At 42.7% G+C, this 24,191-nt stretch overlaps 1 protein-coding gene across 1 annotated transcript in view; it reads left to right on the top strand.

Annotated features, from left to right (window-relative positions):
- The first annotated feature begins 601 nt into the window (after positions 1 to 601).
- LOC126267195 (Kv channel-interacting protein 4-like) overlaps positions 602 to 24,191 on the top strand; it is an 816,550-nt gene continuing 792,960 nt past the window's right edge. Inside the window, exon 1 of the mRNA XM_049972164.1 lies at positions 602 to 686. Within this exon, the coding sequence (XP_049828121.1) occupies positions 683 to 686 (4 nt within the window). The 5' untranslated portion in view covers positions 602 to 682. The remainder of the gene's footprint in view (positions 687 to 24,191) is intronic.

Here is a 24,191-nt window from a genome sequence, read left to right as displayed (position 1 = left end):
TTGGCGGCAGTAAAATTGTACTGCAGTCAGCTTCAAACGCTGGTTCTCTAAATTTCCTGAGTAGCGATTCACGAAAAGAACGCCTCCTTTCCTCTAGAGACTGCCATCCGAGTTCCTGAATCATTTCCGTAACATTCGCGTGATATGATCAAACCTACCAGTAACAAATGTAGCAGCCCGCCTCTGAATTGCTTTTGTGTCCTCCCTCAATGCGACCTGATAGGGATCCCGAACGCACGAGCAGTACTTAAGAATAGATCGTATTAGTGTTTTATAAGAGGTCTCCTTTAGAGATGAACCACATCTTCCCAAAATTCTACCAATGAACCGAAGACGACTATCCGCCTTCCCCACAACTGCAATTACAGCTGCTTGGTGCAGATGTAGCTGTAGATAAGCTTCGCAGATGCTCTCCTGACTAACTTGAGGGAGTAGCGCCGGTGGATGAAAGCGCATAGCGGAGAAGTACAGTGGCATTGTTTACGCAAGGCACCTGACCGCGGTGCGGGCGGCGCGGGTGCGGCCTTACTACTGTGCTCTGGTGCGCAAGCGCGCTGGCGCCCGTGTGGGGCGGCAGGCGGCCGGAGCGCCGGCGGCAGTCGACAGCTGGCGTGCCGCGCGCCGCCACGCAGGCGCCGCTCGCAGCTCGCAGCTAGCTGGCTGGCTCTGGCTCTGGCTGCCCATGGGTACGTCGCGCCTCCACTCTCTCTCACTGTACACCCTTCCCGGAATGCGCCCGCTCCTCTTCCCACCCGCAGCCAGTGACGTATCGGTTGTGGCACCACATCTAGCGGACCCACCTTCTCTTCTAAGCCTGTAGTTACTCTGCCCTTATTCACGTAATGTATATTGCGGAACTCAGCAGTGAATTATTTTGCTATGGAGCACGACGAAGATTTTCGTTCTCAGCCAAGTGAAGATTTTTTATTTTTATTTATCTATTCAATTTTTTCCAAATCTATTTCGAAGCTTTTTACGGCCTTATCTTGAAGCAATCGGCCACAAGTATTAAAATCGTATACACTCGCAGGTATATTCCATTGCTGTTAACACAGCAACCTTAACTATGCGTAACTGCGCAAAGATGAAGTCGTGAAAGGCTTCAAAATCTCTTGAGACCAAACAACAAACGCAGCTGCATGGAAAATTCGATAGAAAATTCCCTTTTTGCTCCAAAACAAATATAATTACGTAGATAGATAACTCACTTCTTACAAAAACCCATGACTATTTCCAACCTAGAGCACCGACCAGTTGCGAATTATGTTTGCCTTTCGCACGAAGTTTTTCCTCTTATCTACATTTACTTGTTGGTATTGTACGAATAGTGTTAATTTTAATCTCTCCTTCGTTGTTGAGGAATGCATCAAAAAGGAAGGAGCCACAATTTTTTAAATTATTTTATTCTTTTCTATGAGAAACATTACAAGTGACTTCAGGTTGCACATCATTCGTGTTGATTTTTTCATACAACATAAATGATCAGTTACGAAGTGCACGTTCTACCATCAGGTGTTTCTAGGAAATAAATCATACGTCCACGCGTAAGTATTTGATAACGACCACAAGGATAAAATCACATAAACCTATAGGAAAACTTTTTACACATATACGAAGCTCAGGTTAACCTCGAGCATTCCGCCAAACCTGAGTCGCTGTTTTGGTTGTTACGTTCCATAACCAGCTCGCGTATCGTATATTTCGCAAAACAAAGACGAAGACGTTTTCACATTGCCTTACGTGATTTTATCCATATGATTAAAGTGCTACGCAGGCAAAACTGTAGATCACGTTTACTTGGTACACTTCACGGTCAGAATCGATTTTGTACGTGTTGCAAACAGAAATAGAAATGTTTTCTCACTACTTATAGTTATTTTTTAGGTACCATCTGAAGCGATGAATGAAAATTTATATGAAGTCTGAGATTCTAACTCAGGTCTCATGCTCAGTAGGCAGATATGGCAACCACTACGCCAGCCTGGCACAGTGTCTCTGGACAACTACACCTACTACCGAATCGCGTCTCAGTCTGAAGATATACATCATAAATGCTTGAAACCTGAAATGTCCCCAGTACTATGTAGTCCCATTTAATTGTACTTATTTTGCCTACACGGTAAAGATTTCAAGAAAGGTATTAGTAGTTATCGGATATCCTCGGCGTAGTTTATTGAAAGGATATAGGTGCGACTGCTTTCCCTGAAATGTCTTATGATGAAATTTCTGTTCTAAATTGAAATCATTTGTGTTGTATGGACAATCAACAGTACAGTGCAACTTGAGGAAAAGTGTCCTTCCAAGTTACGAGTCAAAGCGAATAATGTTATTCGGGAACGTATTTTTCGCGCCAGTGAGAACGCTGAGCATCTAAGTCTAACCGCATCCTTGCAGTGATGCGAATGGATAGTGATATCACAGTATTCCAGCTATACTTCGCAGACTTCAGTGCTATCTCACGCAAAAAAGTAAATATTTCTTTCAAAAAAGTACGTTATTGCATTACTCTCCGAGCATTTTTACTGTTGCCATTGACTTAGCTGCTGTTGTGTTGCGACAACTTTTATACGACGTGTACTGAGTCGTATCAGGAACACCGTTAACGCACTTCACGTGGTAGTTACAGTGCACCTATTCAGTATTTCGAATTGCAAGATAAATAAAACGTGTTAATTGTTGTTGTACAGAACAGGTACACATATCTCGAAATAATAACAAAGTAAAATCTTGATTTTTTTTCTGGAAGTTCTTTGCACTATTATGTTTACAATTTTAAAAATATGTTGCTGACATATATTATGGATCAAAATTTTTTTAATAATAATTATCAAAAATTCTGTAATTAACTTAGTTTCCTTTAAAACGTCTTCAATTTTCGAGTTTAAGTAAGGAAAAGTCTACTTTTTGAAACTCTCTGGCAGATTAGAACTGTGTGCCAGACCGAGACTCGAACTCGGGGCCTCTGACTTTCGCGGACAAGTGTTCCACCAGCTATTTCTTTTTTTAATCTCATTTTGTTCGTTATCGGTCGTTATATTTGTTCGGGGCGCACGTCACATGACAGTTGTTCAAATTCAACGTTGATCCATTCACTCAGTTTTTCTTTTAATTTTTATTATTACAGAAGGCAGCTAGATCGAACAAGCTGAGCTACCGTGCCGACATCTGAGCCACCAAGCACGGCTCACGACCGCTTCTCACAGTAGTACTTCCGGCAACAACTCCTCTCCTACCTTCCAAACTTCACAGGGATGCTGTGAAGTTTGCAAGGTAGGAGACGAGCTACTGGCGGAAGTAAGGTTGCGGAAAGAGGTCGTGAGTCGTGCTTGGGTAGCGCAGCTGGTAGAGCATTTTCCCGGTAAGCCAAAGGTCTGGAGTTCAAGTCTCGCTCCAGGATACAGTTTTGCCAGGAAGTTTCACATGCGCACATTCCGCCGCAGAGTGAAAATTCCACTCTAATTACTGGTTAAGTATGTTTTAAGGCAGCATACGAGATTAAGTCCTCTATCTTTAATTCTTTTTAACTAATGTGTACCAGAACATCAAAAAACTGAAGTTCCGGGAAATTCGAGTTAGTTAAAGCTTGTTTCTCTACCTATTTCGCACAACACTAGTGCATCGGAAGTTCATATTCTTATAGCTTCTAGTGCTGTTCTCCCTCTCTTTTCTTTTTCAGTCTACTTTTTCTTATTCTTGCTTCTTTGGTGGCTTCCAACATCGATTTTTGTTTGCTTAGGAGAGTATCCTACAATCAGTGGTAATTAAAGTTCTTTGTATGTTTAGTCCACCAGACACATCTGTCAATTCCATAAACTCAAACCATAACATTGCATCATCATCAAAAAATAGCAGAGCATCCAGCACACTTACTTTCAAACTATTCAGTGCTACCAGAATAGTTTTTGGTATTTGTTCCCATAAACAGGTGTTAAAACTCTCATTAGATTTTGAGTCCTAACATGTAATTACTTCTCTAAAAATTTTGTGTCACTATGACATTAGAGAGTAAAAAGTCGTATAAAACAACTGAGAACAAAACTTTGTTTTTAACGGTATTGTCAGCGTGACATGGTACGTCATCAAGAGTGCAGACACGTTTTAAATTTTTCTAATTTTGGTGCTTTTTTCGGTACAATTTCCTCGAAGCAAACTTGTTATTGTTCATGAAACTTTAGAGAATTTTTTAAGATAAAAATTAAATCGATTTTTGACACTTATTCAGGTACTAGTCCCCTTAAGGCAAAGGCTAGGATGGATCATTTGAATGAAAGGACACCTCTCATTTCCTTCCCCACCGTTCTTTTATGATAACTTTTGCTTAATCTCTAATAACCTCGTTTCCGACGGGACATTAAGCACTAATCTCACTTCCTTTCTTCCTTTCCTCTTACTCGGCACAGATTTTTACCTCAATAAAACACGAACCATAGACGCAGTCACTATACTATCTCGCAGACTTTACGAGTAAGCCGGACATGCTACGTGAGGTAAATAAGTTTTATTGAAACTTCCTGGCAGTTTAAAACAGTGAGCAGAGCAGGAACTGAAACCCTGTCTCTTGCCTTTCTTGAGCAGTGCTCTTACCGGATGAGTCATCCAAAAGCATTGTGTATATTAAAAAAGGTTTAAGATTCTTACAGCATTTTGTAGTTTACGTTTCCGAAACAACGCTTTCTCAGCAAATTTCACGACTGAGGATTCCTGATTTATTCTCAGAAGTTATGGTTTGCACTTTTGTTTCTTGAAGAGGTGATTTCAGATCAAGAATCTCCATCGACGTGAACTCCAACTTAACGTGTTGTAAATTAGACGAATACTGCAGCAGAAAAATGATCACACTTTTGGTAAGACAAATACACCACAATCTTGCCCTGTTAGGACGCGTTGCTACCATGGTCTCTCCACTCGAATGTAGTCGGTGTGACATTTCAGTTTCATCCTAGGAAAGGCTCTACCAGCCGTAGCTCTATCCTGCGCTCCATTTAAGTCCTTGTCTCTTCATCTTACCGACTTCAGTGACGTATATTAAAGCTCATTTTAGGCCTTCTTCATCATATCTTCAAATCACTATAATAACGTTACATTCCGCGCGGCTATAATTAAACAGTACCTACTCACGGAGATCCAGTGTGGGCCTGTAATTTTCGTATGGCACCGAAACTTGGTAGAAATGTTAATGCCTTAATGTGGAGCCGATTTACGAAAAAAATCCAATTTTGGCCACCAGTTGAAAATCTGGCGCTGTATAGCATCTTGTCTACCTCCCCGCCGGCCGCCGTGGTCTCGCGGTTCTAGGCGCGCAGTCCGGAACCGTGCTACTGCTACGGTCGCAGGTTCGAATCCTGCCTCGGGCATGGATGTGTGTGATGTCCTTACGTTAGTTAGGTTTAGTAGTTCTAAGTTCTAGGGGACTGATGACCACAGCAGTTGAGTCCCATAGTGCCCAGGCCCATTTGAACCATTTTTTTGTCTACCTCCCTGGTCCTCATGATGAACAAATTGTGTAAGAGGCGTTTAATAATAAAATCATTGTTATACCTCTCTCACCTGTTTGACCTTTTCTGCCCATGTTCCGTTCCTAATCCATTAACATAGCGAAATATTTCTCTAGGTCTTGCATTCACAGCGCCAGAACTTATCTTCCCAGAGCAAATCGGTTCTGCACAACGCGGTAGAGCATCTACCAAGTTTCACTTTCATATTACTTCTATGAATAGCTGCACTTTAGTTATAACCAACTGGTATTACCAACTGTTTATTGTTAAGTGTTATACATGCCCTTTCCGTCTTCGATCCATATCACATTTATTAACACATCCAAATCTGCGGATATTTTTATAGAACTGTAAAAATAATCTCAACAAGATGTTCTGCATTTTCACTGTTTTTTACCTATCTTGTTTCCTTTGCGCATAAACATGAACTCAGTGTCTGAATTGAGTTTGGACTATTTTGTAGTCCCTGGCATACTTGTTTTCGGAAGTTTCATTCTATTACCCATATGCAACAATGAATTCGTGAGCCATAAGGAGCATTGTTAATTTCCGTAGTGGTGTGAATGTGTGTCTACTGAAATTCTCAGCCAAGGAGTGCATTTTTGGGAAACTTGAATTACTTTAGCCGCACGATGAGATATACTTACCAAACACGCAAGTCCATGACGTAAATCTAAATATTCAAGTACCCGTAAGCAGTGACCTCATTCATGTCTTCTCTACGTGTCTCATAGAATTACATCTCGGGGATTACGCGCATTTATTTCAAGTTAAGCATTAATTCAACACATTTTATGAGTAGGAATTCTCTGGACGTCCTGTGACACAGTCAATGGTCACAGATGCTTTTTCCTACTGACATTCATTTTCGAATATTCACTTGGCATGAAATGACACATGGAGAAATTTAATACCAAAGTATAATTCCAGAATGACATTTTCACTCTGCAGCGGAGTGTCCACTTATATGAAAATTCCTGGCAGATTAAAACTGCCGGACCGAGACACGAACTCGAGATCTTTGCCTGTCGCTGGCAAGTGCTCTACCGTCTGAGCTACCCAATAACGACTCACGCCACCTCCTCACAGCTTTACTTCCGCCAGTACTTCGTCTCCTACCTTCCAAACTTCACAGAAGCTCTCCTGCGATCCTGCAGAACAAGCACTCCTGGAAGAAAGGATACTACGGAGACATGGCTTGCCCGCGAAAGGCGAAGGTCCCGAGTTCCAGTCTCGATCCGGCACACGGTTTTAATCTGCCAGCAAGTTTCAAAGTATAATTGTTTGTGGAAGTAAATGTTGTATGGCATTGTTGGCTGGAACATCCCACAGGGTGGGCTGAGGTAACAGAAAGGTGATGTTTCCCCTCTCACATTAGCCGCTTTCCGTGCGGACACGCTGTAAGAGTTGTGGCAGATGTATATTTGTAGAGTGTAGGTAAGTGTAATAGCCAACGACATTACAGTGATAACACCAGTTCCCGTCAGATCATCGAAGTTAAGCGCTGTCGGGCTGGGCTAGCACTTGGATAGGTGACCGTCTGGTCTGCCGAGCGCTGTTGGCAAGTGGGGTGCACTCAGCCTTTGTGAGGCAAACTGAGGTATTACTTGATTGAGAAGCAGCGGCTCCGATCTCGTAAACTGACGTACGGCCGGGAGAGCGGTTTGCTGACCATATGCCCCACCTGTGGGCTGGAGATGACACGGCGGCCAGTCGGTACCGTTGGACCTTCCAAGGCCTGTTCGGTCTGAGTTTAGTTTAGTTTTTAGGTAACTGTAATGTTTGCGTTTAAGGTGTAGTATTTATGTCCTATGATAATGCTGAGGGAAAGCAGAGGGTGAAACTGTCGAGCAGCACCGAGAGGGAAGCCGAAGCTTAACGTCCACCTCCCGACGGACGGATCACCATCAACAGCGTCCCAGGTCCTCACTTCGTGAGACACTGCGGAGAGAACCGGAACTTAGTCCAGGAGACTGGCGCAAGTGATCAGGAGCTTTACGTCACCTCCTCTCCTCCTCCTGCCAGCCAAATACTGGAATTGAAAATTTCATCCAGCAACATGATTCGAACTAGTTTACGTTACAGTCTAGCGCCAAAACACTGGAGTGTGATACTATACAAGGCTACTTTTTTTACGGAAAGAGAATCGTCTTATGTGGTTACGATTTGGAAAAGCAACCATTGATCATTGAAGTACAGTGACGCAGGTTGTCCAGAAAACCTGCCCGCAAAGCCGATAGCCAAATCACTTAATTCACGTTAGGATACGAACAGCAATGATTGGATGTAGCCTAAAAGGTTAGCATTCAGTTTAAGGGCTCACTGTTTTGCAATGTAACCACAGTTAATTACAAATAATAGCTCCGACAGCAGTTTCAAGGTACACACTTCTTTACAAACGTAAAATCCTCTCTAAATTGTGCTGCACAGCCTTGATAGAGGGCGTTTCCCTACACAGCACAAAAAAATCTATCTAACTTTATTATAGTGCAACTTGTTTCGATTGTTTCATCATCATCCACTAGAGTTAAAACTGTAAAGTGTTGTATACCACACATCTATAAACGCTTTCACAGCATTAACTATGCATGTTATATAGTTTTGAATTATGATCCGGTGGTATGTACCATTCTAAGCGTTGAAGTCTGCCACATGATGACGAAATAGTTAAAAACTAGTTGCAAAGTATGGAATTTCGTAGCAAGGTCTTGGTGGTATATGCAAAATGTCATGTAGAAACCCTGTCAGAATTAATAAACCTCCTGTTATTAGAAAAGTTTGTGGGTATAGAGGTCGGCTACCTTTAAGTGAAGTACAAACCGGAGGAGGAGGAGGAGGAGGAGGAGAAGGAGGAGGAGAAGGAGAAGGAGATTAGTGTTTAACATTCCGTCGACATCGAGATCATTAGAGACAGTGCACAAGCTCGTATTGGAGAAGGATGTGTAAGGAAATCGGAAGTGTCGTTGTCGAGAGAATTTGCCAGACATTTGCCTTGAGAAATTTTAGGAAATCACAGAAAACCTGAATCAGGATGTTCAGACTCGGGTTTGAACCGTCTGCTCCCAAATGAGAGTCCAGTGTGCTAACCACTGCACTATCTCAATCGTAAAGTACAAAACGAAGACGTGGTGCATACAATAGGTGAAGGAAGAAGATGCTTACCAGAAGAAGGGACAATTTAGTGGGAAAAGTTCTGGGGCATGAAGGAATAGTTAACTTGGCACTTAAAGGAGTAGTAGAGCGAGAAAAGTGTGGGACAGATAGACCAGAAAAATAAATCGTATGGTAGAGCAATCTCCGCACATCCATCTTCTGATGAATTATGGGATGAAAGCTACTTTTTTTTTTTTTTTTTTTTTTTGCAATCGATTTCGGGTTTCGTTGTACCATCTTCAGATCCTTTGCAATTGTATCATACACCGGAAGATGGTGAAATGGGACACTGAAATCAATGGTTACAAAAATAAGACTTACCACTGGAGTTGCACCACCTAAGCGTCAAGTGCGATAACATAAAGTCGCAATTGAGCAAGCAGTATCGGGCATCTGCGAGGGTTTGGTGTTAGGTCCAACGTTCGTTTCATTGTATGTCAGAGATGTCATACCAGTTTTGTCCTACTGTAAACACGACACTGTTCTAATGGCCTCCACTGTATCTAATTGCAAAGCCACTAAACTTGAAGGCATTTATGAAGTACTAACCTGAATCCAAAGCTCAACTGATACACAACTCAAGCTGTCCTGGTTGATCATTCTATGCTCATCAGGACATCTTTACTCCTAAATGGGACAAATACCAACTTCTCTCCTTCAGCAAAGAGTCTAGAAAGAACATCATGGTAAAATACGGAAATCAGAGCTCGTACGGAAAGATATACCGGAAGGTTTTCGTTCTTTCCGTGCGCTGTACGAGATTGAAATAACAGAGAATTGTGAAGGTGATTCGATAACCCGTCTGCCAGGCACTAAAATGTGATTTGCAGAATATACATGTAGCTGTACATGTAGGAGAAATAATAGATGAAAACCTAAACTGGGCTGAGCACATAGCTGCGACGTTCAAAAATCCATATCGATCTCTCCAGGCCCTCCAAAAATACGAAAATATCTTCCTTTTTGACGTAAGAAAGAAACAAGTACAAACTGATATTCTTCCAGTTTATGATCACAGAGATGATATCACACAGGATCTCTCTCAGGAAAGAACCAGAGAATTGAACCAGTGAAATGCCTTCGTTCGAAGTACTTGTGATATTCGACTCTCTGATCATATTTCACCATCATATGCGCAGCTATCCTGGCTATGAGCAGACAAACGCAGAGTGTTCCATACACTCTCTCTCTCCGTTTCTGTCCTCGACCTTAACGCAAAATTGTTTGTGTCTCTTTCCATCATTCACGGGTTTCTCAGTTTCCTTTTCGGTAGCAGGAACCAAACCCTGGAATGACATCCCTCATTATATCAGAGAATTTAAAGATGGCAGTTCCTTTGGGTTCACTTTAATTATTCAGATCGTGCGAAGGTATCCAATAAGGACACTCTCCTTTAATTGGGAAGTCGCTCTGGCTAAAATGATGCTTGTGAAAAAGGGCTGACAGTGGGTGGGTACGGAATTAATTACTTTCTAATTACACGGAGTAATGTGAGAGAACTGGGTCTGGGTTTGGTAGAAACTTTTGCTGGACAGTTGAGGCTGCAGCTGGGTGAAGGGAATTCGCCGTCCGAAGATAACGAAAAGGCCGCTTTATTGCTGTCAGTTGAGAGAACAAGAAATGGGCATGGGCTCAAGTACATCGGACAGGCTGGAGGGGGGGGGGAGGGGGGGAGGGCGGGGGGACTCAGTCTCTGCTTTTATACAGAGGGTGGCAAACTAACAGACATGGCCAGAACAGCAAGGGGTCCCCCAGAGGAGAGCAATGTCTTCAGTGGGCTACAGTACATTGTCCCAGAAGCTTCCGGCACAGACTTTTAGCCAAGTCATGATGGACCGGTACCCTGTTAATTAATCCCTGTCGAGGAGAGTGCATTCTTTAGATCACCAACCCGATGATTCCCCATGGACCCTCATGTGGGATCCGTATGCGTAAGAATCGTAAAAACTTTTGTCTTTATGGCTGAAATCGGAGGGCGTGGCACGACGCCCAGTACACTGTCACTGGGATAACCATTGTGTTTTTTAGACGCTACGTAGCCACTCATGTGCGAGCAGATATACTGTGTCTTGAGTGGGAATCCGATGATGGCGTCATAAGATGTATCAGAGGGCGTCTGTTCCCTTTCGCGGTAGGCCATAGGATCAGAAGACGGGAATTAGCCTGTCTTCTGGAGGGAGGCTGTACTGAGAGAGGAGAACTATCTTATTAGTGTAAAGGTGCGCTGCCTCATTTCTATTCGTAGTTTTAGTTTTACGAAGGTGCTCCACGTGGAGTGTTTTTGTAAATGATAGTGAAGTGACTGTGAAAGGGATTTGGGCTTTGGCTACGGGTCGTATATTCTGGCGAGACTGTGGATTAGTATTAGGTCGTGAGTTTTAGGTCTGATTTGGAGGCGCATTTGCAGATATGGGACGAGAGAAAGAGACTGAGGTCCGCCGTTCGAGTCGACCCGGAGGGGCGCTGGTCACAGCACTGTAGACACTTGAAGGTTCATGGCGAGATCGTGGCAGCTCTGGCGCATATAGAAACCTATCATGGTGAATTGTCGCTCTCCACAGCATGCCCTTTCAAACAGCTGCAGTCGCCGTTCAAAATATGCTTATCGAGCTAGCTTGCGGCTTTGTAGTTCACAAACACTGTCAAATGAAGTACATTCAGTCAAATCACGCTGTCCATATTTAAAGTAGAAGATGTGGCAAATATTCCACCCATTCACCTATTCTGTCAACCTTGCATCAGTACATACTGTATTGTATTAACTAGATGCTTGAATTGAATTAATGTTTGTTTATTTCTGTTTATGTGTGATGTCACTCTTCTTTGTGTAAAAAAAACTTGCGTTATCTTGATGTTCAACAGTTATTCCAGAAGATACCATTCCATTATCGTTTATTAAATTTATTCATTCACGTGAGAGATGATATTTAGGAATGTAATACACTGTATCAGCTACGTCTCATGTCAATTATTTGCGTATAAATCTTTCGCTGTATTTACTTATATCGATATGGTGTCCTTTCTGACATGTCCGAAAGAACAGACACCATATCCATATAAGTATATAGTTCAGGCAATACCAGCCATGACCGTCTTCTTCTGTGCGGATGCACACATATTACCCCAACTCTTACGGGACTTAGTAAGAATGTCTTCCACGAGTAATGAGTGTATTCGGTAGAGACACTACGAATGTAGTGTGTGGACATATAAGGTGAGAATGTGGGTCTCGCGGGAGGTGTGAACGACATAGTCCCTGCAATCGGACTATCCTCCTCTGTGCCCTCGGTGGCTCAGATGGATAGAGCGTCTGCCATGTAAGCAGGAGATCCCGGCTTCGATCTCGGTCGGGGCACACATTTTCACCTGTCCCCGTCAGCAGCTGAAGGTTTTAATATACAGTTCTAATTTCGCTGTATTTAGTTTCACATTGGTGTAGGTGAAGGGTGGTTCTGTGCGTATAGTATTCTGGGGTTGAAATCCATAATTGGTATTCTCACATTACCTTCCCAATGGGCACTGTGTAAACTCAATAACTTCTCCAATTTCGAAAGTCAGTTAATGATACTTCTACAGTAGTACTTCTACTGTCTGCCTTTATCACTAGGCGTACTCGTTCCCCCATTATATCTCTCTTTCTAACCACAACATCCTCATTTTGTAATGCTCTCTTAGCTTGTGTGGCCATTTTTCTCTATCAGCACCTGGTACATCGTAAAATATAACCTCTGTACACCTGTTAATATATTTTACAAAGTTTTAAACATGGCTTCTTGACTCAGTGACCCTTTCTAAACTGAAATTGAAACAAATGAGCCCTCGCTGACTATTATTTTTAGCCTTATTAATAAAATAATAATCTAGGGCTCATTTGTTTCAATTTTAAATACATTTCACGTCTGTCATGATCACGTTACAGAGATTAAGGACGAAAGTAACTTTGACATGACGTTTCACTGCCGAGTAACATAGCTTGATGGAACTTGGACCATGCATAGAAATAACTGCTACAGTTTAGTACAGAAGATAACTGAAAGAAATGCGCTGTGGGATAAACGGAGCTAATATATAAGAAACTATCAGCTTCGATTGTGTAATGAAACCAATATTTACCTAGGTTTCAGCACAAGTAATTGAGCCTTCTTCAGAAGATAAACCTGATTCTACGAGGGCATAGTCTAGAAATAAAACTAAAACAGCTTGTAGAGACATAGTCACATTTTAAAAATGCGGTACATAGGTACTAAGTCACCACCAAGACTCAGTACCTATGATCTAACCGAACAATCGAGGCTGATAGTTTCTTATATATTTGATTATCACGATTGCTGACTGGGCTGCAATGTTGAAAGCGCTAAAATAAACAAAACTGACATTTTTTGTTCAAATACGATAAATACACTGAAGTCATCGCGATTTATGACGGTTTCTTGGACATTCCAAAAGTCTGAACATGCTTCTTAATGGTTTGTTTTATCGCCAGGGACGGCAATGCACGTTCTTCAATGTGCTCCGATGCTGGCAACGATGTTGGTAAGAAGTTCTTGTAATACGGTGTCCTGCAGTTGTCAGTCGCGCTTCTGGAGGTGTCGGACAGCATGCCTCCCCCAGCGTGGTTGACAACTGTGGGATTATCGTTGGTTCATGTGGAGTCAATGTACGTCTTGCTAGTTGCCGGGAATACCGTCGATTGTGTGGAATGATATATTGCTGAATTTATGCTCGACTGTGTGGAGCATTGACCGAAACGGACGCGCTGCTGTACGTCTCCCCAAAACATCCGACACGTGTTCGATGGGATTTAATTTGGAGAAACAGGCAGGCCAGTCCATTCGCAAAAAATGCTCTCGTTCCCAGAGCTGCTCCGACTGCGCTGTTTGAACTCAGGGACGACTAAACCCTTGAGAAGACGCGCATGTGTAAGGAATACAGTGTCACAATAATGTTGACCAGTAAGTTTACCAAAAAATGGTTCAAATGGCTTTAAGCACTGTGGGACTGAACATCTGAGGTCATTAGTTCCCTAGCCTTAGAACTGCTTAAATCTAACTAACCTAAGTGCAACCCACACATCCATGCCCGAGGCAGGATATGAGCCTGCGGTTCCGGACTCAAGCGCCTAGAACCGCTCGGCCACAACGCGTTTCCAGATTGTAGCGCCTAGAGCAGCTCGGCGACAGCGGCCGGCAGTAATTTTACCGTGTCAAAGAGTTGGTGCTCGGTACGCCCATGTAATATTATGCCTTCCCGCACCATAAAACCTGCATCAGCAAAACGGTCAATGTTCAAAAGTGCTGGATGCATCCTCATATGGTGAGAGGCCGGAGCACGCAATACACCCAGTAACATCGTCAAACATAATATTTATGGTGATCCGGTTGTTGTGGTGTAGGGAGGAATGATGCTGCATGGGCGTTCTGACCTGAAAATCTTTGAACACGGCTCACCTACTGGTCAACTTTATTCTCATTTTGTGTTTCCTTTCACTATTGCCTCTTTTCAGGGGTGCATTCGTCTCTCACTTCACTTTTACGGATGGCCACGCGCGGTCTCATCGAACAGCGCTGGTGGTTATTCGGTGAATGGACTATTCTGCCCGTTCTCCCGCCTTAAATGCTATCGACCACTTTTGCGCTAAGAACTTTGTAGAACCTCCACACGCACCAAGGACCATCCAGCAGCTGGAGAGAATCGTTCATCGTGACAGAAGTGCAACCCTTCCGCAAATTGCTGCAGATTTAAGCGCTGGCCCATCAACAAGTGTCAGCGTGCGAACCATTCAACGAAACATTATCGATATGGGTCTTCAGAGCGGAAGGTCATACCCTTTATGACTACACGACACAAAGCTTTACGCCTCGCCTGGGCCCGTCAACACGGACATTGGACTGTTGATGACTGGAAACATGTTGCCTGGTCGGACGAGTCTCGTTCCAAATTGTATCGGGCGGATGTTTACAGGTATGGAGACAACCTTATGAATCCATGGACGCTGCATATCAACAGCGGACTGTTCAAGCTGGTGGGGGCTCTGTAATGGTGTGTGGAGTGATATGGGACGCGTGATACGTCTAGATACGACACTGTCAGGTGACACTTACGTAATCATCCTGTCTGATCATTCATCCAATCATGTCCATTATGCATTTCGACGGACTTGGGCAGTTCCAGCAAGACAATGAGACACCCCACACCTCCATAATTGCTACGGAGTGGCTTCTGGAACACTCTTCTGAGTTTAAAACTTCCGCTGGCCACCAAACTCCCAATACATAAACATTATTTAGCATATCTGGAAATCCTTGCAACGTGCTGTTCAGAAGAAATCTCCACCTCCTCGTACTCTTACAGATTTATGGATAGCCCTGTAGGATTCATGGTGTCAGTTCCCTCCAACACTACTTCAGACATTAGTCGATCTGTGCCACGTCATGTTGTTACTCTACGGCGTGACCGAGCGAGGTGGCGCAGTGGTTAGCACACTGGACTCGCATTCGGGAGGACTACGGTTCAATCCCGTCTCCAGCCATCCTGATTTAGGTTTTCCGTGATTTCCCTAAATCGTTTCAGGTAAATGCCGGGATGGTTCCTCTGAAAGGGCACGGCCGATTTCCTTCCCAATCCTTCCCTAACCCGAGCTTGCGCTCCGTCTCTAATGACCTCGTTGTCAACGGGACGTTAAACACTAACCACCACCACCACCATCTTAGGCGTGCTCGCGGGGGTCCTACACAATATTAGGCAGGTGTACCAGTTTAGCTCGTTAGTGTATAAACACAGTTGAATGTGTCACCCCTACTGTATAAAGATATTATCGAGCATGTGCTGTGTAGCTGTTACGTACGAACATAAGGATCTGGACAACATAATAAAAGATGAAAGACGTGGCGGAAAAAAGTTCTTTGTAGGTACAACTTCACTGCGAAGTAATGAGCAGACCACCACGCGATGCAGACATAGCGTATGTCGTGTAAGCTGGGACACAATTATGCTTTTATAGCGGTCACATCGACAGCCTGGCGTCTGATAGGGATCAGCGTGGGGCGTTAATCGATGTTGCATCACGGCGTCCTAGCGTGCATTAGCCGTTCGCCCACACGACCACGCGCCGCGTCGGACACGAAATCGCTTTTCGCGGCCGCGCGGGCTTCGGCATTCTATCACAGCTCTGCAGAGTGCAGACCACGAATACCGCCGCAGGGTCGCGGGACGGACCGGCTATCTGATCGGAGCTTCAGCTCTGCCGTCCCGCTAACAGTAAGCTCGCGTGTCACCTACACGTTTGCCGTTGCGGTCTCTACGTTCAAATCGTTTCATAGCAATCGTAATACGTAACCACGTTCAGTCATTTTTACAAATATTTTTAAACTATTTCCTGTACCATGTTCATGGATTCAGCCGAATTTTTCTTGGTAGAACACTGTCATTTTTATCAAGGGTGGTAACGACGTTTTAATTGTTGTTGTTACAGTGATCTGTCCACTCTGTTCTGTCCTTTGCAAGCGTCATTCAGACTACTTTTTTATGTCACCAGTCTTCTGACTGGTTTGATGCGGCAAGCCACGAATACTTCTCATGTGCCAACCTTTTCACCAAGAGTAGCACTTGCAATCTACGTCCTCAATTATTTGCAAGTTAATTCCTACGTCTGTCTTCTCCTACAGCTTATATCCTCCACGGCTCCCTCTAGTTCAAATGGCTCTAAGCACTATGGGACTTAACATCGGAGGTCATCAGTCCCCTAGACTTAGAACTACTTAAACCTAACTAACCTAAGGACACCACACAGCCGGCCGGAGTGGCCGAGTGGTTCTAGGCGCTACAGTTTAGAACCGCGCTACCGCTACGGTCGCAGGTCCGAATCCTGCCTCGGGCATGGATGTGTGTGATGTCCTTAGGTTAGTTAGGTTTAAGTAGTTCTAAGTTCTAGGGGACTGATGACTTTAGATGTTAAGTCCCATAGTGCGCAGAGCCATTTGACATCACACACATCCATGCCCGAGGCAGGATTAGAATCTGCGACCGTAGCAATCGCGCGGTTCCGGACTGAAGCGCCTAGAACCGCTTAGCCACCGTGGCCGGCCTCCGTCTAGTACCACGAAAGTTATTCACTGATGTCTTAACAGATGTCCCATCGCCCTGTCCCTTCTTCTTGTCACTGCCTCCCACACGGTCTTTCCTTGTCGATTCCGCGGAGAACCACCTCATCCCTTGCCATATCAGTGCACCTATTTTTGAAATTCTTCTGTAACACCACACCTTGGATGATCTGATTCTCTTCCGTTCCGGTTTTCCCACAGTCTATGTCTCACCATCACACAACACTGTGCACCGAACGTACATTCTCAGAAATTTCTTCCTCACATCTAGAGCTACGTTTCATACTACTAGACTTCTCTTGGACAGGAAAACTCTCTTTGACAATTTTAGTCCGCCTTTTATGTCCTCATTGGCCTGTCCGTCATGGATTATTTTGCTGTCTAAGTAGAAAACTTCCGTAACATCTACTTCGTGATCACCAGTCCCGGTATTTTCTCGCTGTTCTCATTTTTGCTCATTACTTTCACCTCTCTTCGATTTACTCTCAGTCCATATTCTAGACTCTCTAGACTGTTCATTCTGTTCAACAGGCCCTGTAATTCGTCTTCACCTTCACTTAAAATAGCAATGTCGAGAGCGAATCGTTTCGTTGATATCCTTTCACCTTGAATTTTAATCCCACTCTTGAACCTTTCTTTTATTTCCGTCATTGGCTCTTAAATGTATAGATTGAAAAGCAGGGGCGAAAGGCTACATCCCTACTACGTTCGAGGACTTAGTTCTTGGTCTCCTACTCTTATGATTCCTTTATTGTTTCTTGTACATGTTGTACTCCTATAATACTCGCCTTTCCCTTCAGCTTATCCCTATCTTTCTCAGAATTTCGAACGTTTGACGTTGTCGAAATTCTCCAGGTTCACAAGTACTGTGAACCAGTCTTGATTTTTATTCACTCTTCCCTCCGTTATGAACTGAAACGTCGGAACTGTCTGCCTGGTGCTTTTAACTTCGCTAAAGACAAATCGATCATCTAAGAGGTTCTGAGTTATCTCTTCGATTCTTCCGTGTATTATTCTTGTCAGAAACTTGGATGTACGAGCATTTAAGCTGATTGTGCGAAAATTCTCTCTTTTCGGCTCTTGCAGTCTTCGGAACTGCAGCCTACGTCAGTCTGAACCTGCATGGGGTGTTCATGTCTAGGTTTGTCTGTACAGTTACTCCCCGCATGTCCCTCGCTTACCAACCTGACAATTCCTGCAGCCTTCTCGTGTGTTTCCATCAACCGGTCGCTACCTTTAGTCAAGTTGTGCAACAAATTTCTTTTTTCTACGATACGATTCAATACCTCCTATTTAATTATTCGATCTACACATCCTGTCTTCAGCATCTCTGCAGGACCACATTTCAGAAGTTATATTCCCTTCTTGTCTGAACGGTTCATCGAAGTTTCTCTCTCGTTCAAGGCTACCTTTCAGCCAAATAACTCCAGGAAAGATTCATTTGGTATTGAATGTGGACACACTGCTCGTTCTCAAGAATGTTTTCTCATGCTCTTGCGAGTCTCTCTATTTGGGCTGACATAACTTGTTTTGCTGCTCAAAGAACGTAACTCACCTCCTTGTTTTACTTTAGTTGATTTTCGCCTTGCTAAGTTTTCAAGACACTATCTAATCCGTTAAAGTGCACTTCCATACACTTGCTGTCTCTGGAAAAATTGTAACGTCATCGGCAAACTCGGAGTTTGCATTTCTTTTATCTACATTTTTAATTCCCTTCTCAAATTTCTTTGCAATTTCCTGTGTGCTCCATCTACAGTTTGAGTAACATCGAGAATAGGTTCCAACTGTGTGTCACTTCCTTCTAAATCACTGTTAGCCTCCCATGCCTTCTGCTCCTGTAAGTGCAGTCTGCTTTCAGTAAAGAACCTTTCACTCCATGTGTTTTATTCCTGCGAATTTCAGTATTTCCGATATTGCAGTCCAGTGAACATTATGAGATGCTTTCTGTAAATCCACAAAAGCTAAAACTCTTAGGTTTGCTTTGTCCTTAATGTACCTCCAAATACATGTCATACGGTAAGTATTGCTTTCCAGTACAGTAAGTATTGTCTCCCGTGTTCCGAAATTTATCGGGAACCCAAACTGAAATTTTTTTGTGGTCAGCTTCTCCCAGCCTTTCAATTCTTCGGTCAATAATCGTGTCAGTATTTGTCAGCAACGAATCATGAAACTGATGGTTTGGTAGTATTCACACCTACCAGCGCCTTCTTTAGAATTGGATTTATTATCTTCCTGTTGGAGACTGGGAGCATTTAGCCAGTCTCCTATACCTTGAACATCCGGTGGAACTGTTTTCATGACTAGCTGTTTAATTATGACCTCAAAAAATTATGTTACGTAATGAATTGTTGTTTATTTGTCGATATGTGTCTGCATTGCTGTTGCACATTGAAATCCCCGCGGTGCAGTACGTTCCCGCCCAGTTAAAGCGGACAAAACCAAATCGTGTAGCCCAGTTAAGAAGCAGAGGCTTGATTCGCCTTGTTCTTTTGGGTCTTCTTGCGGCGTACTGCGGTACTGTGAAGCAAGGATTTCAAAGTGTACAAGCGCTGCAGACAAGCTCCGGTAAGAAGCAGAAAAGTAACTACCTAAATTTATTTATTCGAGCTTAAAACTTCATCTTCTCATCATCGGCATTTATTTTGTTAACCCATGTGACCACTCAACACTTCATCACATAGTAACTGACAACTGTCTTTAAGGGCTGTAGGGAAATGCTGAACAACTTTCGGAAAATGTGTGCCCTCACCTCGACTCGGAACAGATGAGGAAAGGTTCCGAGGTTGAGTACTAGTCTAAGACACAATCGTGAAGTTTGGAAACAGCAAACTCTCTCCTGTAGAATGAAAGATTTGTTGTTCTGGAAGCTAAAGGAAAAATATTACTTAGGCCCACACTGAAAACCTAACATTTAGTAATGGATTTATTGTACTTTACACCTGAGAAACATTACATTATTGATTATATTTACTAACTACAAATATTGTTCAATAGGGATTGAAGCTGAAGTACTGAATTAAAACTTTTGCGAAAGCCAGGACTCAAACCTGTGCCGCCTGCCTACTACCAGCTGTGTTACCCACTGCACTACCCTGGCTCTGGGTCACACACAGTTGTACGGACTCTTCTAGTCCAGTGCCCTCCCTAACACAGACTTCAGTACACACAACAGCCTCTCTGGATTTTCCCATTCTTAAAGCGTCGAGTGAATTGAATTTAGTGGTAGGGAGGCGCTCGACTCTCGTAGTCGTTACAGTTTTGTGAGCCACAACACCAGGGAAGAGAGACCTGCCTAGTAAGCAGAAGACAGGATTCAAGTCCCACCTTTCTCACAAACCTTACTTCATTCCTTCAGCTTCTCTCCTTATTGAAGATATCACTCTGAATGTCTCCAGGAAAATGTTATACCAGCACGCAAATACAAAAATTGTTTCATATCAGCGCACACTCCGCTGCAGAGTGAAAATCTCATTCTGGAAACATCCCCCAGGCTGTGGCTAAGCCATGTCTCCACAGTATCCTTTCTTTCAGGAGTGCTAGTTCTGCATGTTTCGCAGAAGAGCTTCTGTAAAGTTTGGAAGGTAGGAGACGGATACTGGCAGAAGTAAAGCTGTGAGTACCGGGCGTGAGTCGTGCTTCGGTAGCTCAGTTGGTAGAGCACTTGCCCGCGAAAGGCAAAGGTCGCGAGTTCGAGTCTCGGTCGGGCACACAGTTTCAATCTGCCAGGAAGTTTCATATCAGCGCACACTCCGCTGCAGAGTGAAAATCTCATTCTGGAAACAAAAACTGTAGTTGAATATTAAATTTCCTATCAGTATCACATAAACTGATTAGATGAGGTAGATATAGGAAAATAATTAAAATATATTATAATTGCTCTAATTTCTACAAAATTTATCTTGTGTCTTGAGCAAGGGTAAACTAGTTGCAGTTACTGTTTATAAAACTTATTTTGAAACAACTAACATATTTCCATCAAACTTTGAAATTAAAAAGAAAATAACAGTTTCCTATTGCATTATAAGTATCTCTGGGTAAACTTCCTGAGTGTTAATCATTGTTTTGAGGCAAATGGAACATTGGCAGGCAGACTTATATGAGAATAGTGTTGATGGCAGCACTTAATCCACCTGTCATGTAGTTTTGTAGTTTAATAAAGTTCTGTAGAATTTCTTTTGTCCACTGTATTTTCTTGTATTTTTAACATGCAAAGGAGGGAGATCACGATGGGAGCGGAAATGAATGTATCTTATTTTCATTTTTATTGCATTTCATATTAACCACTTTCCTTAACATAGATGTCTGCTAGGTTGTATGAATGTGCGAGTAATGGCAAACGCATGCACATTGGTGAATTCAGGTGGACTTCTTTGGTTCATCTTTGTGGCTGAGACCTGGAAATACCCAATGAATTTAATTTTCGAACTTCACTTGAGGCGTCAGTTTGGCAGCACGCTATCTGTCCAGGTTTTCCTAACGGGCGTGTTCAAATTTATTTTAAACATTGAACGGATGAAACAATTTTAGCTAGGGAAACGGGCATTATCTCTCTTATCTGCTGACTGCGTGAGATGCCTTGTACCACTGAAAAATTCGTCTGATCGATTGGTTTCAGATCGATTGGTTACCTTCTCCGATTTTCGGAGGAATTCTATGAAAGTTTAGTCATTTGTTAGAAACATTATGAGCCTCTCGCGAGTGACAGTTTTGCTATCGTCTAACTGGATTCAAAAAGGACCGTACATGTTCTTTGTCCGGACACGATTCACTTGATGCACCGTGATCCCAATTAAGTTTCGTGTTCCTTTCGTTCTGAATCGCAAGCCAGGTTCGATGATTCATTTTTTCATAGAAAACGCTGAATTTTGCCTTCAGTTATTCTGCGAATATTTGGATCTTGGTGTGTGAGCGCATGAATGTCCATGTTGCGTTTCATAGTACACCTAATCCTCTCTGAATAATGACGATTACTATAGTGACAAGTAGTTTACCTTACGGAACCATAGTGATTCAGTGCCAGAAATGTTTTTACTGAACTATGGGGATGCGCTCCATTTTGCGAATAAATGTGCATTCAGAGTCAACTTAATTCGTTTAACTTCTCTCCAGTGTGTATTATAACACCACGTCCCACTTGCTGATGTTGCTAATTTCGTGTTCCCTGTAAGGGAAAAATAGTAGGAAACATTTAGTAAAATTCGATCGGTGATCGGCCGGTCTGATGTCCGGTAGTAGAAATTAAGTTGCTGGGTATCTTGTGATAAAACCTGTGTCTAAATTCAGTCGACATTCCTGGGACTTCAGACGACTTGGAACTCAGCGTAATTCAAATGGTAAGCACCGATTTATTCAATCGGAAGCACATGGTTACGAAAACGTTCGTCTTTCGTAACAGAAGTGCGTCCCACCGATGACCCAGTTGACAACAGCTAGACGTTTTCGATCATTTATACACAGACGAAGGCTTTTACTGTAGAGCCTTTCCCTAACTGGAACTGATAGAATGAGCCTCGAAGGTACTGTATCTACCAGTAACAACTTTGCCTGAAGTTCTGTCGTTACAATGATGACTTAAGACCTGACTGAGCTCCCAGTAGATATTTATGTGTCAGGCCTGGGGCTGAAGTGTTTCTCAATAGGAGTGTCTCTTTCTACATAACCCAACTAGCGTTGACCAAGCTTTGTTCCTGGTATTTCCTCACACGATGGGCGAGCATAATTCTTTGAGCGGTCACTTGAATTATCTGTTAGTAATTCTTGTTGCTGCTGCTAAACAGCCTATTTCTCCATACTAAAAGAATCGCCAAAAATTATCCTTTTAAGTCGCATTTTCTAGCTGGGTAATATTTACTTTAGGAACATCTGTCGCAATCTGCAATCTCTGCATCCTTTTGAGGCAAAAATAGTTTTTTCCTCATGTCTTTCCAATGCACTAAAGCTGCGGGAAACACATGTTAATAATCTTTACTCCACATAAAACGGTTTCAGGGTTATAGTCTGTGCCTCATTGCGTATTTCCTTATTTCAGTATTTAAGTAGCTGTGATTTGCTCGCAGTTACTCATTATGAAATGAAAGTTTCAAAATTCAAAGTAAAATTAATATTTGACAGTGCTACCGTGACATAAGACTAAATATTAAATTTAAATAATTTGTAAATCCGGAAGATGACATGGTGGGGACTGGTTATATTGGGTGAATGAATTTAGATTACAGTTGTGATATCAGAGTTTCTTATGGACTGAGTGATAATTGGTGCGTTTCAGATTCCAGATAATCAAACTGTTCTGTTATTTGCATAACATCCCGAAAAGTTACCTTCAAATCTTCATGTGGTACAAGCAGTAACCTACATGTGCTCGCTTAGATCAGGTGTGGCTTTGTTGGCGTCGTCCTCGTATATATAGCAGAGTCATGTCCTAGCGCAGACTATGCTGTAAAGTTTGAAATTTTCCCGACGAATCAAATTCAAAGAGATTTCGGGCTTGCAGCCGGTCGTCGTAAACTTCATTGCGCAATATTTCTGCTGCACAACTGCCAGACATCTTCAGGTGAGCCGAACGAGGACTGACGAAGAAGCACTCCGCTCCGTCTTATATAGTGCGCTGATGGCGTTTGCATTGATGAGGGGCTGAACTGAAAAAAACACATTGAGCATCTGCTGAAACGTTTGAGTTCAGCTACTTATGCTATTATGGTCATTGCTAATTTTGGCGACATGCATCTGAGTAAATTAGTTTACCACGCCTATTTTCGTTCTTTTCTTTCGTATGGCATCATATTCTGGGGTAACTCATCATTGAGTAAAAGAGTGTTCATTGCACAAAAGCTTGTAATCAGAATAATTGCTAGAGATCATCCAAGATCATCCTACAGGCAATTATTTAAAGAGCTAGAAATCTTCACTGTAGCCTCACAATATATATATTCACTTATGAAATTTGTTGTTAACAATCCGAAGGAATTCAAAAGTAATAGCAGTGTAGATGACTACAACACTAGGAGAAAGGATAATCTTCGCTACTGAAGGTTAAATCTAACTTTAGCTCAGAAGGGGGTAAATTATGCTGCCACAAAAGTCTTTGGTTACTTACCTAACAGCATCAAAAGTCTGACAGATAGCCATATAGCATTTAAAAGGAAATTAAAAGAATTTCTTAATGGCAACTCCTTCTACTCGTTAGATGAATTTTTGTATGTAGTAAGTGGGTAATTTCCCAACCCTCACCAAAAAAAGAAAAAAATTGAGTATCATGTAATATTTTGTGTAATGTAATATCTTGTATAGACACCTTTTACTAACCTGACACGTTCCACATCATTACGAAGTGTCGTATTCATGATATATGGAACAAGTACTAATGTAATCTAATCTAATGGTACTGCCGAGCATGCGTTGAAGTCGCGGAGATAGAAGGACCACACTGCCCAGCGACAGCGCCCTC

This window comes from Schistocerca gregaria, chromosome 4 (assembly GCF_023897955.1).
Source record: "Schistocerca gregaria isolate iqSchGreg1 chromosome 4, iqSchGreg1.2, whole genome shotgun sequence".
Classification (NCBI taxonomy): Eukaryota; Metazoa; Arthropoda; class Insecta; order Orthoptera; family Acrididae; genus Schistocerca; species Schistocerca gregaria.
Note: the sequence above shows the minus strand (reverse complement) of the source record. Positions and strands in the feature narration are given on the sequence as shown.